Consider the following 15,327-nt stretch of genomic DNA (forward strand, 5'->3'; position numbering starts at 1 on the left):
CTTGATACCATTTTTTGCAATGAAATAAATCTTAATAATGAATTTAGGAATCACTACTTTTTGAACTCTATTAACATTCATAACATGTAACTTTTGGAATGTAGATTACACTATGCACTTGTTGAATTGTAATACTCCGACAGCCCTTAAGAGCCACCTCTATTTGTATGCCACTTCTTTCCTCCTATCCAGGAAGAAAACATAAACAATTATATAACACAGCTTTCAGAGCATCTATATGAAATCCTTATGCTTGCCTTTCCAGGTCCTGAAGGGGTTTCCAGAATGCTTACAAGCTGACATTTGTCTGCACCTCAACCAAAATTTGCTCCAGAATTGCAAAGCTTTCCGAGGGGCCAGTAAAGGCTGTCTTCGAGCTTTGGCTATGAAATTTAAGACAACACATGCACCTCCTGGAGACACGCTAGTGCACTGTGGAGATGTTCTCACTGCTCTTTATTTTGTGTCAAGAGGCTCCATTGAAATCCTTAAGAGTGACATTGTTGTAGCCATTCTTGGTAAGTAGATTACTGCAATGCATGTTAAAAGTCAGGGGACTGAAAAGAAACATTTGTTGTTCCTGGGATAGGAAATTTGTGAATGTCACTGTTATTTAAAATTAAGCAGAGAAATAATTTAAGGAGCAAAGTCTACATCACTCCAATAATCCATGTGCACCAAAAAGCTCTAGTCATTTGAAAATCTAGAATATAAGAGCAGGAGTGAGTCACATTTATCCTTAGGTAAATGGTGAGATGCAAGTTGAGACAAGTTGATGTCAAGTTACTCCAGTTCTGATTATGCTGCATCAGCCAAAGTTTTTGATATCCTTTTCTTGAACAGTGTATGAGGGTACTGAGGCCCATAGACTCACTATATGTAGAAACACATGTACATGTATCTAATTTAAGCAGTGTCTTCTAGAAGTTTTCAGAAATGTCTGCTTCTATCCCCTGAGCATATAGAAAAGGAAGAGAGTACCAGATTAACCTGATCAAGACTGATACCTAAGTGTAATAACACTAGAAATTTCCCTTGTATTTCTTATCAGCATGTTCTTGTTTGTATTGAATGGGGCGTTATTTGTTCTCTTTACCAATGAAGTTTGTCTCAGAACAATGTTCAGTCCAGTTTACCTACAGCTGGTGATGACTCTTATGTGGAACCAATAAGATATATTAGGTATAGTATTTTAAAAAGAAAAATAACTAAAACTCTACCTAAATAAAACTACTGATTTGTTTCTTCAATTTAGAATCAGGTAATAAGAATGCAAGGAACATCTGAATAGATATATAAGGTGGTGGAGTCACCGTCTCTGGGAATGTTTACAGAAAGATTGGACATGATGCTTAGGTACATCATCTAGTGGTAGGGGGATGGTTGGACCAGATGATCATAAAGGTCTTTTCCAACCTTAATGATTCTGTGATTTTGCTACAATGAAGTAGATGAAGCAAAATGTGGACTGATAGCAGTATGTTGCTATTAATTCACTTGTGACTGTTTTTCTGCTAGTGCTTTTGCAGAGTGGATACCTGAACAGAAATACAAAGGCCTGCCTGCAGCAATCCTTCCCTATGTTTAGATAGAGTTATCAAGAGAATTTGTCATCTCATGCTATTGCATTTCATCAGCTGGGCCAGCTTTAGGCACAAGCAAATTAGGGACCATGCAAGTATAACACTGAGATTTTTACTCACTTGTCTTCCCCAGATTCTGAACAGCGTGATTCACTGAGGACTTCCTCTCTTACATCAAATACATGTACATTTCTATAGCTCTCACAATGAAGAAAAACTGACAAGTTTACAAACTCATGAATTTCTTACTGGACCAAAGATGCAGACTGAGTTTTGTGTGTTATACACATCAGATCCTTGTGCTCCTCTCACCCTGCAGCAGAACACCAGCAGTGCAATGCCACTGCATCTCTTCCACTCCAAGGTTCCTCACACCAGGGTCTGCAGGCCAGTGGTCTGCTCCCCCAGGTAATGGGAGTCCAGAGTGGAAGAGACAGTCATGCACAACTGCAGCCAAAAAGAGCTGCGCTATAGTCCCACATCAGTTACATGGCCCATGAGGCAAAAGCCTGCCTGATAGCTGGCTCTAGTCAATGAGATTGTGGTATTCTGAAGAACCTGTTTTTATAAAAAAAATAAGTGTCCCGCAACACAATCTCACCAAAACCTAACAAAGGTTCTCAATACTTAGCCAAACATTTTTAGTTATTTCCTCATCTAAGGACATAAAAACCTCTCAATTCTTTATTCTCCAGGTTGAAAAACTTCAGTCCATAGCACAGTTGACATTTCCACCCTGAATAAGTACTCCAACTTCATCACAGAAGTCAGAGGTTCTGAAAAACATTGGGTTTATCCATCAGTTTTCCTCAACTCCTCAGCATTATCTGATGCTGCTAAGGTCTTACCAGTACTGACCTGACAGCAGTAACTCTGTGCCAAGACTCTGTGTCCTTAGGAAAAATTATTTCTATTGGCCTCATAGAATCTACCACCTCTTTCAGCTTTGTAGACAAGATATTAAAATACTGTGATTGTGTCAATGTAGTCATATTACAGAGAAGGTATTATATGTCTTGGATAGGGACCTCTCCATTTGTAAATATTAAGACCAGAAGGACTATTAGGTTGTGTTGGCTAACTTCTGCTACATCATAAACTCCTTTTACATTTCATATCTTTAACTATCTTTTGTGTCTAATGAGCTGTTTGATGAAAGCATGATGTTGAGAAAAAAAATGAATTTTGATCTGAAGAAATAATAAGATGAAAAAGCAATCATTTTTCTTTGCAGTTTATTTCCAGAGTGAATCATTTTATTGTTAAAAATACATGCTTTATTTCCAATAGAAAATTGTCTTGCTTCAATTTCTTTCCATTGGTTCTTGCTTTGCATTCCTCATTATATTCTAGACTCATTTACTACTGAGTAATTTTTCCTCTCCATAAGGATATATGCAATATAATCGTTACCTCTTTAATCTTCCTGTTGAGAAACTAAATAGACCATGCTCTTTAAGAGCAACTCTACCCTTTAATTATTTTTTGAATCTCTTAGCTACTTGCTCACCTTGCTCACCCAGTTCTCAGTGCCCTTAAAAAAAAGAGAGAAACAAGAGCTACTTGCAGTAATCCAATACCCAGTATAAAAAAACACAGATGTTTATCAGAGAAGCAAAATCACCTGCACCCTTTCTCAGCAGCCTACTATTGCTCAGTTGCTAAATTGCTATGACCGGTATTCTTTTCCGTAAGTGCTTTCCTAGATACACAACCTCACCTCCATTTTGCAGGTATGCCCTGCAAACCTTAATTTAAAGCATATTTTGAACTAGTCTGTGATTGCTTTGCATTTATGACAATTAGCTGAAGATTTGGGGAAAACAAGCAACTAAATAGAGATGACAATTTCAGCAAACAGGTAGTGCAAATGTGTCAACATTGATGGAAGAATTGTAATAGTACCAAAACAGAAGCAGCTATATTTAAAGACCTTCTTGAAAATAGCTTCTGCATTTTGGAAGCTTTGCATTCCCTCTAAATATATATATATAAGAACTAGTAAATTTCTACTAAAATATATTTCTAATAAAGTCTGTTTCTTCATGTACATTTAACAAAATGAGATTCTAGGCCAGACAGGTCCTGGACTCTACTGAAAGTCAGAAATTATAAACTTTGTCATCATATGATTTAAATACATTAAGTTTTTCTTAGGAAGAACAAAGGAAGCTTCTTTAATCCTTCTATTTTGACAGAACTGAAGGAAAACTGTGATGAAACTAGATTTTCCTTTCACTTAGTCCATTTATATGCCTGCATAATTTCATTGAGTTTACTTTTACTATTGAATACTTTTGATTTAAACCAACATACATGCAATGGTACTGAGATTGTATCACTTCATGTAAAATTAAGTATTCTACACTGTTATCAAAAAGAAATACATCATCCAATTTAATGGGTTATTCATGTTTAAAATAATCCTCTATATCTGATTTTCTTTCTGCAGGAAAAAATGATATTTTTGGAGAGATGGTACATCTTTATGCAAAACCAGGAAAGTCAAATGCAGATGTGAGAGCTTTAACATACTGTGACTTGCATAAGATACAGCGAGAAGATCTACTAGAAGTTTTGGATATGTACCCTGAATTCTCTGATCTCTTCCTCACCAACCTAGAACTGACTTTTAATTTGAGAGATGAAACTGCAAAGGTACATAAAATAAGTTTTTTGTTTGTTTGTTTTGTTTTGTTTTTCTTAGTATTGGGCAGAATCTATGCCACAGTAACAAAACTTGAAAATAGCAACTGAAAAACTGAGTTTAGCAAAACCAAAAGCTAAAAGCCTGAGGCTAAATCCTATTTTTAAAAAAACATGCTCACCTGATTGCTCCTACTGAAGTCAGTAATACTCAGAAGAAGTCAATGAAATGATCCAGATGATGTTAATCTAACAGGATTTGATTCTATATTTAAATAGTATTAAAATTTTAGCCAGGGGGATTTTGGATTTTTTGTTAAAGCCATGGAAAGTATGTTTTTCCAGTGAACATGACTATAGCCTGGGTCACTACAAGGGGGACTTTTGACACTAAATATAATTGTATCACCATGAAATAAATATAAATCAGATTATCCAGATTCATTCTGTGCCTAATAATACAAAAAAATTAACTGCCTTTCAAACATGAATTGTTAATTCTCTTAACTTAAGTGCACCCTACTTCCTGGGAGACTAAAGGTGTACAAGGGACTTTTTAAAATTTCATTCACTCCAGATTTACAGGGGTTTCTTGGTCTCTTTTTCCTACAGTGACTCTCCTAAGTGTTCCCTCATACCATGATGAGGGGGTTAGGCTGGGAAATTGGGAAAATAGGAGGAAGTTTGAGCAGAAAAGAGGAGAGGCTTCTGGGGCTCTAGAAAGTTTTCCCCAGAAAGCTGTAGGGTACACTAGCACTGACCACCAAATATGGACTAAACTGCCCACAGAATGGCCAGCTTACATTTCATTATTTATGAGACACTGCCATTTAGTGTTTTCTTTGTTTGTTTGTTTGTTTTTACCATACTTTAAAGGAGAAACAGGAATTCAGTGAGAAGCAGCTAGCAGAATTTGGCCTCAAAGGCTGTCTGAAAATCACAGAGACAAAGAACTCCAAGTTTTCAGTTAGAAATGACAGGAACTTCTTTGCTAATCACATGTTGATCTTTAGTTTAAAATTTTTAAATAAAAATAACTTCCAAAAAGAAATGTCATTTCTTTTCTTTTTATGCTGAGCCTTTTTTTTTTTTCCATAAAAGATTGTTCTGAAAATCTGAAAAAAATACCAATCCTATTCTTTATTTTGAAATGTATCATTTTGTGTTTATTGAAAAGGTCATCATTATTAATTACATGTGAAATACAATACAATGAACTTACAGTCTAGTGATAAATTTAAGTTAACTGAAGGTCCACATATTTGAAAGGTTTCTTGAAGATAAATTCACATTAATGACTTTGGTCTTCTTAGCAATTATTTCCTGCAATTACTTTGCCATCAATGTTTTATCATTTTTTCTTTAGATCTGAGCAAATTGAAACAAATCACATTGCGTTGTGATGTAGAAGAGACAAAGAAAGTTCTTGCTGGTCACATCTCTTAGAAATTTTTCAGATATTATTTCTTACTGCTGTACTAGCCACTAAGAAAAAAATCACTAGATCTCACAGAGACAGGAAGGACATGTTCATCCATGCCTCTGAGCCTGCAGAGTAACAGTTTTCTCTAGCAATTCCACTTGCATCCCACTGTCACAATCCAGAAAATCATCCCCAAAAGAAGTAATGAACACATTCTGATCTTCAAAACATCACTCATATCCAGATTTGTTATCTGAATAATAGGTGCTTCTGCCTAAGCTTCTGCTTCTGTCCTCTTATTTATATAAAGTGCCTTTTTCCTTCTGCAGTTATTCTACCAGTGAGACACCACTTAGACACCTTACCGACCAGGTTTACAATGAAAGGAATAGAGAAAGATGCAAACACTTACCAAACCTTTCCCTCTGCCTTTCTCCCACATGCAAATCTGTTTTCCTGAGTGGTACACTCAAGTACGGTACAAACATCAGTAATACAGGGAAGGGAAGTAGATTAAGTGAATTCCTTAGGTGCATACACAAAGAGTGTAACTGGTGTTTTATTAGCTTACTTGTAAATTCTGCAGTTATAATATAAGTAGAAAGAAGAATTAAATACATCTTGTATTTATAAAGGCAACAAAAAAACACATCCATCTTCTAATAAGATGTATAGAGAAAGATACCATTGTGTTCAGCTATGAAACACAATGAAATATGTCTCTTAATGAACTGAATTTGATAAAAAGGAAGGGAGGGTCAAAATAAGAATAATAATAATGAGGAATAAAGTGCCTGGTGCTTGTCAACCTTATATTTCCTGTTGTAAAATGTAACCTTTATAATTATTACCATATAATTAAAAATAAAACTAATTACAAATCAGTTAGCACATTACAACTTTATCAGAGAATGTATATAGTATTGCAAGGAGGTGTTTTTTTTTTTTTTTTTTTTATTTAGTTTCTCTAAACTTACTTAAAACACAGGAAGCTGATAAAATGTGTCTCTACATGTGAATTTATCAAGATAATTTTGTTTCACCATCATGTGGCAACACTGCCAGTTATGCACTATCTGCAAAAACTTTTTAGCATTAGCATGGACCAATACCATTAGATAGGGATGGAGAGGTTGATGTAAACTGACTTGTGTAATATTGCCTTTCTTAAAGCATGAACAGTCAATCAGCTATTGAAAACCTGCTCTTTTTATGTGGAACTAATCTGTCATTATGTTTCATATTTCATTAATCAAGTCTGACCTTGTAATAAGATCACAAACTACTAATGATACAGATGGAGAGAACTGCAAACTACGAAGACGGAAATTGTCCTTTCAAAGTGAAATAGAGAAAGGTAATTAACTTCATGTCTTACATTAGACAGTACTGCTTCATTATTCATTGGTATTTCACTTGGTAATGCTGGGTACAATAGGGTCCCATGTTGGCTGTTACTGTAGCAGGTCTTGAGAATCCAGCTGAGCAGCAGAAACATTCTGTGCATTGTCCCCTACATGATTATATATGACTAGATTATATCAGTTTCACCTTCCTATGACTTCACACCCATCAGTGCAGAGCTATTCAAACACAAAGCTACCTCACTGTCCTTGTGATAAACATATATGTGTGTGTATATATACACGTATATATGTATATCACCTCTTAAGCAATATCTATTTTCTGAGACGCCATGCTTTAAAATGTTTGGAAAAACTAGCCTACTGGATTATTTATTAGCAGTGTTGACTTTATATCCTCAGCAAAGGTAATAGCTTACCTTCAGCTTTGCTGAACTTGATGCTAGGTAGTGTTTCTCCCTGGAATTAAAATACTTGTTTTCAGGACACAGTAGATTCCCATAGTCAGATTTTGATTAATTTGGCAATGTGTAAATGGTTGTCTTGGAAACAGTTCAGGTTTTCTGTGCTTACATTCACCTTAGAGACTTTTTGGGAGTACTCCTAAATACCAGGAACTCTAGACAGTTGCTATGGTCAGACAGTAATTGTCATGAAGAAAGCTAAATTGATACTCACAAGATTTTCATTTTTATGACGGGAAAGCATAATTTCTTGAATAATTTTATAGTTTCAGGGTCCAATGATTTGTCTGACAAATTATTGTTTCTGGTATGCCTGTCTTTCATACTCCACAGTTAAACCCCATACATAAAACCAATTTTATCATTGCAGAGTAGTTGATAATAAATGGGAATACTTTAGAGGTACATAGCAGGTATAATGCTTTATGAAGGAAGACTTTAATCCAGAGCATGGCTACTCAGAACAATGACATTGCCATTCAATCAAAGAAGCTTCTTTAGGGCAGGAAGCCAAGACTGACAACAAATCTGTCAGGAAAATGTCCCCATGAAATATTCAATCTGCTCCTCACAAAGAATCTGTTGACAGAGGTGCTTTGCCTGAACAACCTTCACATTTCTTATGAGAAAACGTATGCTAACACCCAGATAAGATGGAAGTGATCTTCCATGCTGTGCCTGCTGCAGAATTACAAATAGGTTCCTCAGGTGTTAATGTGGTGCCAAGGCCCCAGGCTTTTATGGTTCTTGCACACTAGATTACGCTAAACAGCCTCTTGGAGACATTTATTTACATTACTTTTGAAAGAATATAATTTTACACAGTTTTGTCTTTGCAAATAAAATAAAGTTGCACCATTGAAAAAAAAAAAAAAAAAAAGGACAAAACTGGCAATAAGTGCTTTAGTCCTGGTAGTCATTGTATAGTACCTTGTAATTTTTGAGTTAGACAGAAGTGTGGTACATTGGTAGTCCACCTGAGTCCACATGAGAGTCTTTTGCCAAGGTGTGAGTATGCTTTTGGCCCACTGTTTTACTGGCCCTCTCTGGTCCCTGTTCAGATTCTCTGAAAGTTGCCAGAACTGAAGGAGGCATTAGACCTTCTATGTCACTTTTCTGTGTCCTATCCTACACTCTGTATGAGGTTGTGGAGTACTAGAGGTCACTACTGGAATGCAAAGTTCTATTTATTTCAACATTTACTACCAATAGAAGGGAGCTGCATCATATTTTGATCCAACATAGTTAGACTATAACTGGTAAATATTTGGGCATAATGCTGCAGATTGCCTTAGAAAAACTGGAGTAGAAAAGACTGAGCTCCTGAACTGGCAAATGCATTTCTGGTCACAGTATTCTTACAGATTAAAAATGCCTCACATTATGACTTTTAACAATCATATTTTGATTTTAGAACTGTAATTGAATAGACTACAAATTAAATGGACATCCAGCATTTCTCACTTTCAGATTTTGATATTTTACATATCACCAAATTCTTATTTATTTGTAATTATTATGGGGGAGAATGTTGCTCATGAAAATTGACTTCTTGATGACATTTTTAATTTCAGTTGTTGACCCCCTAACATATCACACAGTTGGGGAATGTATTGTTTTCATCTTTAGTATGATCATCAGTGATTTTCTCCCTTTTGGAGTGCTAAAAATGGGATTGTGTTATCTCAGCCTTTAGTTCATGCTAGCCTGATTTGGACCTTGTTGCCATGACAACTCTTCCTGCAGGAGTTTTATCAGGGGTTAAAGAAAATCAACACAGCTCATGCATCTGCAGTTAGTACCACTACTTTTCCAATTCCAAGTAAGACCTCAGTCCACCTGTACATGTTTCCATCATTTCTTACTTGTGTCAACAAAAATTGATATTAGCTCTATCATTAAGCTCTATTATAATATGCTTTTATAGGGTTTGTATGGTATAAGGCCACTTGAGGATGTAGCTTGTTCTCTGGTTTCCAGAAACAACTGCAATACCACAAGAGGTCCCTTGCAAAAATTAACACATACGCTACAAAGCAGCTTATTCTTGCTCTCACCTAAAATAAATTCATTTCAGGACTTTCAGGATAATGGATGATATTCCTTGCACAGGTGCAGGTGCAGCCTCAGCCAGTTGCCATAGATGCTTGACAGTCAGCCAAGAAATTCTCTCCATGACTGCTTGAAATAAGCAGTATTTCTGCCTGGCAGCTCCCACCAAAGCTTTCAGATTGGTTGGCAAGTTAGTCTCCTGCTTAAAACTGAGGGGCAATGAACTGCTCTATCTACATTCAGATGCTTTGTTTAGCAGTGCAGAATACAGCCCTGTCTTGCCCATTACTCATTTTCCTCTAGTAGTTAAGTGGGAGATGGCTATTTTTGAGAACATTACATAGAGGCAAGAAGTTTCTTTAGCTCCCTTAGTTCTGACTGCAGATCTGATATTCCACGCTGAACAGGGCATCACTAGAGTTGGTTTCATCAATATGGAATCCAAACATACAGCTGAAAAAATGCAAAAGTATCAGTCAGAGTGCCACCCTAGCAAAGTAAGCTCACTGAGAGCTTGAAAACTTGAGGCTTTGAAAAGATTTTTCTGGAGTTCAAGCACTGATACTGATTAGTGCCTTGTTTAACTTTTTGTTAATGCTTGTTCTAAAAGCTTCACCTTCTTGGGACTGTCTCCTGTTATTCTCATGAAAAACTATTATTTGCATTTAACTTTAATTTATGAAACCCATAGCTGAAAACTATCAAAACCCTGGACCTATTCTCAGCACTCACACTTAATTCTTGTGAAGCCCTAGAAACAATCAGATAGGAAATCCTTTCCCAGGAGAAAACTGATTTGAGGCTAAAACTACACTAGTGATAAACTCAAATCACATCTGCCCTTTGTTCTGTTGACAGAGCATATAAATACTTTAACAGTAATATAAAACTGGCTAAATAAACCAGCATGGACATACTACCTAGGAATGTAATGTTGACCTGATTGAAATAAACCCTAACTCTGGATTTTTAGCTGTAATCCAAAGACAAGAACATCATCTCAGAGACTCTAGCTGAGACAATTATATGGTCTCCAGTTGAGTTATATTGTTATATTAGGAACCAGAGATTCAGGTAGCTAACAATACTTAATCTTGAATTTTCTTGCCAGCTGGCTCAGGGAACTCGTAACAAGGAATTTTTATTTCCATGGATGTGATTTTAAAAGCTCACAAAAGAACGTTCTTATGAAATCTTATGCACTTGCCCATGTTGACACAATCTGTAGCAATTGGATATAAAATGCATTCTGCAATGTTTCACTTTATTCATTTTCAAACGTTTCATTTTATTTTCATTGTTAACTCCCATTTTCATCCCCTCCTCCCAGTTTAGACATTTAAATGTTTACTTTACGAATAGATGACTCAGCCAAGCACTATGCTCTGTGTCCCCAGCAAGAAAGTAGGGTAAGAATCTGGACAAAAATGGAAGCTCTTACTTAACTGTGTTAAACTATTAGCATTTTGCTAATGAAGTCCACTTGGGCTTAATTAGAAAAGAGTTTCTAATATTCAGCCAGAGTGTCAGGTGGTTAAATGAGCAGGGAGCAACTAATATCTAGGCAAGCAGCATATGGCTTGGAACAAGATTTCATGTCCCTAAAATCTTACCTTCAGCACAAACCCCCTAACAAAAAGTGTATGGTCATCAGAGAGCTCATCACTGCAGTTTTCCATCTGCTCCTGTTATAGTTATTGTTATTGCTGTTACCACCGTGCCTAGGAGCCACCTCAGGGAGCTTCTACAAGAGTCTTGTTTCCTCCCAGAGAGGCTGTTTCCAGAGGCCAAATCTGATCAAAATGTCGTATGCAGTCATACATACCAGTAGCCATCCTTTGAAAAAAAAAAAAAAAGGTAATAGTCCTATACTGAAAGCTGTGTACCTTGTAGAAGAGAAGAGGATTCTAAATTTGACAGAACTTTGGCCTTTGCCCTGAATTCATTTTCAGACATGTGTTTGTACACCTTTGTTTCTGATTTTCAAAGTTGATCATTATTTCCTGAAGTATAAATCAAAAATTGTCCTTATGTTATTATCTAAATACCATTAAAGTTGATACAACAACACAGGAAGGAAATTCAGACACAGCACTGTCACTCCATTCCTAATTTATCTTGTAATAGAAATGGCACAAAATAATAAATTAACTTCAAAATTCTTGGCTTTTTAAATGTGTTTCTTATTCAGTTATTCAAAACTACCTTCCTTCTTATCTTAGCCCATTAAAAAAAATAAGGAACATAGATACTTATGGAATGGTTATCTAATCTTTAGTTCAGGATAGTGGGAGGTTTCAGTATTTTGTTTTGTTCCCTGTTTCTCATATCATCCAAACCTTTATAGCTTGGAGAAGATATATACATTAATGTACCGAACTCTCACAAGCAGCACCAAGACAGTCCGGCAACTCAAATAGCTCCAGTATACTTCAGTTCCTTTACTGTGACTATACAATCTACTGGAACCTTTCAGTAAAATTGCCAGGATTTGCTATAATGATAGAATGTCACTAGTTTGTATCTTTAGGTTCACCATTGAATACTTAAAAGTTCTTAAATTATGAATGAAACTGGAATTAAAGGGTTATTCTAACATTAAAAGTAGTCATAGAAAAATAAGAACTTTAGATCTTTTTACAACTGAGGGGAGAAAATGTTTAACTTTCCTAAGATACCACCAGTAGCCTACTTACTAGGAATAGGAATCTCCCTCCATCAATTCTAGATAGATACCATTTTTTTTCTTTAGTGTGGGTCAAAAACCACACAGAGATTTCACAATACATTTTGTAAATAGGGGGTTCCTAAAGATAGATATTTGAGAGGAACCATAATAAGTAGAAATGAGGAAGAAGGAGGAAAAACAAGTGTGTGCTAAAGATGTAAGACTGTAAAGAATGTGAAGAATGTAAGAATGTAAAGAATGTAAACTCTTCTAGAGTTTAGGTGGGAAAAGAAAGTGTATGGACACTGGAAGTGAGGTTAGGCAACGTGGGAGGACTACAGAGTTGCTGTTCACTATTGTATAGAGATAACCCATGCAAACAAAGCTCAATTAGAGTTGAAGCTGGCTGTTACTGTGGAGGACTATAAAAAGTGTGTGCTTTTTTTGTTAAATACGTTAACAGCAAAAGGAGGACTAGAGATAACACTGGATGAGGATGATCACCTCACAATTAGGGACAAAGCAGAGATGTTTAGTGCCTTCTTTCCCTCTGTATTTAACACCGATGAAGAGCCTTGGGATCTCTAGAGCCTTGATTTGGACTGTGAGTGTAGGAATTATAAACTCCTAGCCAACCCTGAATTTGTGCAGGATTTGCTGCTTCAGCTGGTTTTCAGCCCAGAGAAGAGACTGAAATAGGTCTCTTAAGGGGAGGCCTCGTGGTGGCCTGCAGCTCCCTCACAAGGGGAGCGGAGGGGCAGACACTGAGCTCTGCTCTCTGGGGACAGTGACAGGACCTGAGTGAATGGCATGGAGCTGGGACAGGGGAGGGTCAGGCCGAGGGTTAGGGAAAGGTTCTGCACCCAGAGGTGGTTGGGCACTGGGACAGGCTCCCCAAGGCAGTGACCTGCTGGAGTTCAGGGAGCATTTGGACAACTCTCAGACATATAGTTTGATTTTTGGGTCTTGTGTGGAATCAGGAGTTGGACTCAGTGATCCCTGTGGGTCCCTTCCATTTCAGAATATTCTGTGATTCTATGATTGCTTTACCTCAGGTTTCAGGAGCCATTGTACGTCTCTGGAATTGTTTTAGATTTCAGAGTCTGGCAGGTCTACAGACATCCACTGTACCTAGGTGAAGAGCAAGGACTTATAGATACACAAATCTATGTTCCTCGTGGAACTTCAGATAAATTCTTTCTGCCAGCTGAAGAAATACCTTAAGGAATGTGTGTGCGCCTTTAAAAACTCCTGTCTCTGCCACATTCTGAAAATGGCCAAGCCTTGATATAACTGTATCTGTTTTGAAAGTTTATTTTTGAACTAAAAAATCTCTGACGGGCAGAATCTATTTTCACTTATTCTTTGCTTCACCTAAGGTTTTTGGGAAATTATGGTGCAGAAGGGTGTAACTGTATATGATGGTGACAGAAGGAAAACAGTGGTAAAATAGCTAGTCCTCATCTGATCATGAAAATTTGGAACTGTTGCTAAATTAAATTATTAATGAATATGTGATGCCTTCACGGTTCATTACATTGCTCTTTTTTATTTCTGAAATTTAGAATCTTGTGGTCTTCAAATGTGAAGCAATATCTTTGCCACTAAATAGGCAGCATGGTTTATTACTTATTTAATTATAACTAAAAAGCTGCAAATGTAACTTTCCACTTATAAAAGTGAATTCAAATGCAAGTAAGCATCATATTAGAATACTATGCAATTATTTACATTAGCAAAAGCAGATAAAGTGTCTGTGAAAGGCAGCCTTTATATTAATTCTCTCACAGTACTAAGCATTATTATGTTGTTATATGTAATATATAAATAAGTTTCCAGAGATTTTCTATACAAAGTACACTACAGATTTTAAGTTTGTTTTCAAAGTTTTAGGGACAGATAATTTTCCTGACCATACCCAACTTCTATTTTTTCAGCTGAGACTATTTGGGCAATATTTAGATCTGAATTTTTAGGCTTTTCAATACATGTTTTGTACAGTGCTCAAACTACTTTTCTTCTCTCATGCACATCAAATCTGTGGTTTTAGCATTCAGCATTCATGCACATAAACCCATCCAAAAAAGTAATTTTCTAATGCAAATAATTATACATTCAGGTAACTTGAACAGTGCTATAATCAATGATGAGCACGGAGGAGCAGTAAAGATTTCTAGAGATACTATTTTTAAGCATTCTGACTACTTCAAGTTTTAGTTAGGAAGACTTTATGATTAAAATTCCCTTAAAAGTTTTTGCTTTTTGTCCTTAGGGATGTTTGGCACATTGGCAATGGGCAGATGTTGGAGCAAGCTATGTTTTCTGCAAATACTCAAAAATGTTTATGGGGGCATCAGTTCTCAGTTTCTCTGATCACCAGACATGACCTGAGATGTTCATGACAGCAATAGAAGACTCTGTCCTGACAACGGACAAATTTCTCATCAGCTGACAAATGGTAGAGTGGTTTATTCAAGTTGTTCATCTGGAATTGACTTTCATATAACCTTTCCTAGGACATGGTCCTTGTCAGGACACGAGTTGGTGGCTGGTTTTGACATAGACATGGGTGTCACGATATGCAGTGTCAGGACTCTGACTCTGAATGTAGGTCCAGTCAGTTCTGAGAAGCAGACTGCTCAAGCAGTCAAGATTTGTAAACACCTTAGGTTTGTTTAAGGGGATTCATGGTAAGTTATAGTACTTTTTGAAAGTTGAAAGGGATTAAATCTATAGACAAGGCCAAAACTGGTTTTCAGATAAAGTTTTTACTAGCAAATCTGGAGTAGTTCTCATTTGAAATGTTGCATGCAAAACAAAGCCTAGAATTTTATCTATGCTTGTCATGCATTTGTAAAGCTTGTGGGCATCACATCCTTCTCCCATTGGAAAAAAAAATCCACTAACATTCTTTTACTGTTTCCCAAAGTAATGTTTGCAATTCAATACATTTTTTTCTCTGAAGATTTTAAATTCACTAAAATTAAACAATAAAGATTTAATGGAACTCAAGGATTAAATAACATTTTGAAGTATCTTATTGGAAGGCCCTGTACGAATGTAACATATAACTAAAAATGCTATGCGCAGATTGTGTTAAGAACCAATCTGAAATACCCAAGTCAAA

At 36.3% G+C, this 15,327-nt stretch overlaps 1 protein-coding gene across 7 annotated transcripts in view; it reads left to right on the forward strand.

Annotated features, from left to right (window-relative positions):
* The window catches only part of KCNH7 (potassium voltage-gated channel subfamily H member 7), a 220,038-nt gene that overhangs the window by 189,337 nt on the left and 15,374 nt on the right, over positions 1-15,327 (forward strand). For 5 of the 7 annotated variants that reach the window (XM_032189879.1, XM_032189878.1, XM_032189877.1 and 2 more), the window contains 3 exons: positions 264-518; positions 4,036-4,241; positions 6,910-7,009. In XM_032189879.1, coding sequence (XP_032045770.1) covers positions 264-518; positions 4,036-4,241; positions 6,910-7,009 — 561 coding nt within the window. The remainder of the gene's footprint in view (positions 1-263; positions 519-4,035; positions 4,242-6,909; positions 7,010-15,327) is intronic. The other 2 variants (XM_032189881.1, XM_032189876.1) reach the window with 1 other exon arrangement.

This window comes from Aythya fuligula, chromosome 6, assembly GCF_009819795.1.
Source record: "Aythya fuligula isolate bAytFul2 chromosome 6, bAytFul2.pri, whole genome shotgun sequence".
NCBI lineage: Eukaryota > Metazoa > Chordata > Aves > Anseriformes > Anatidae > Aythya > Aythya fuligula.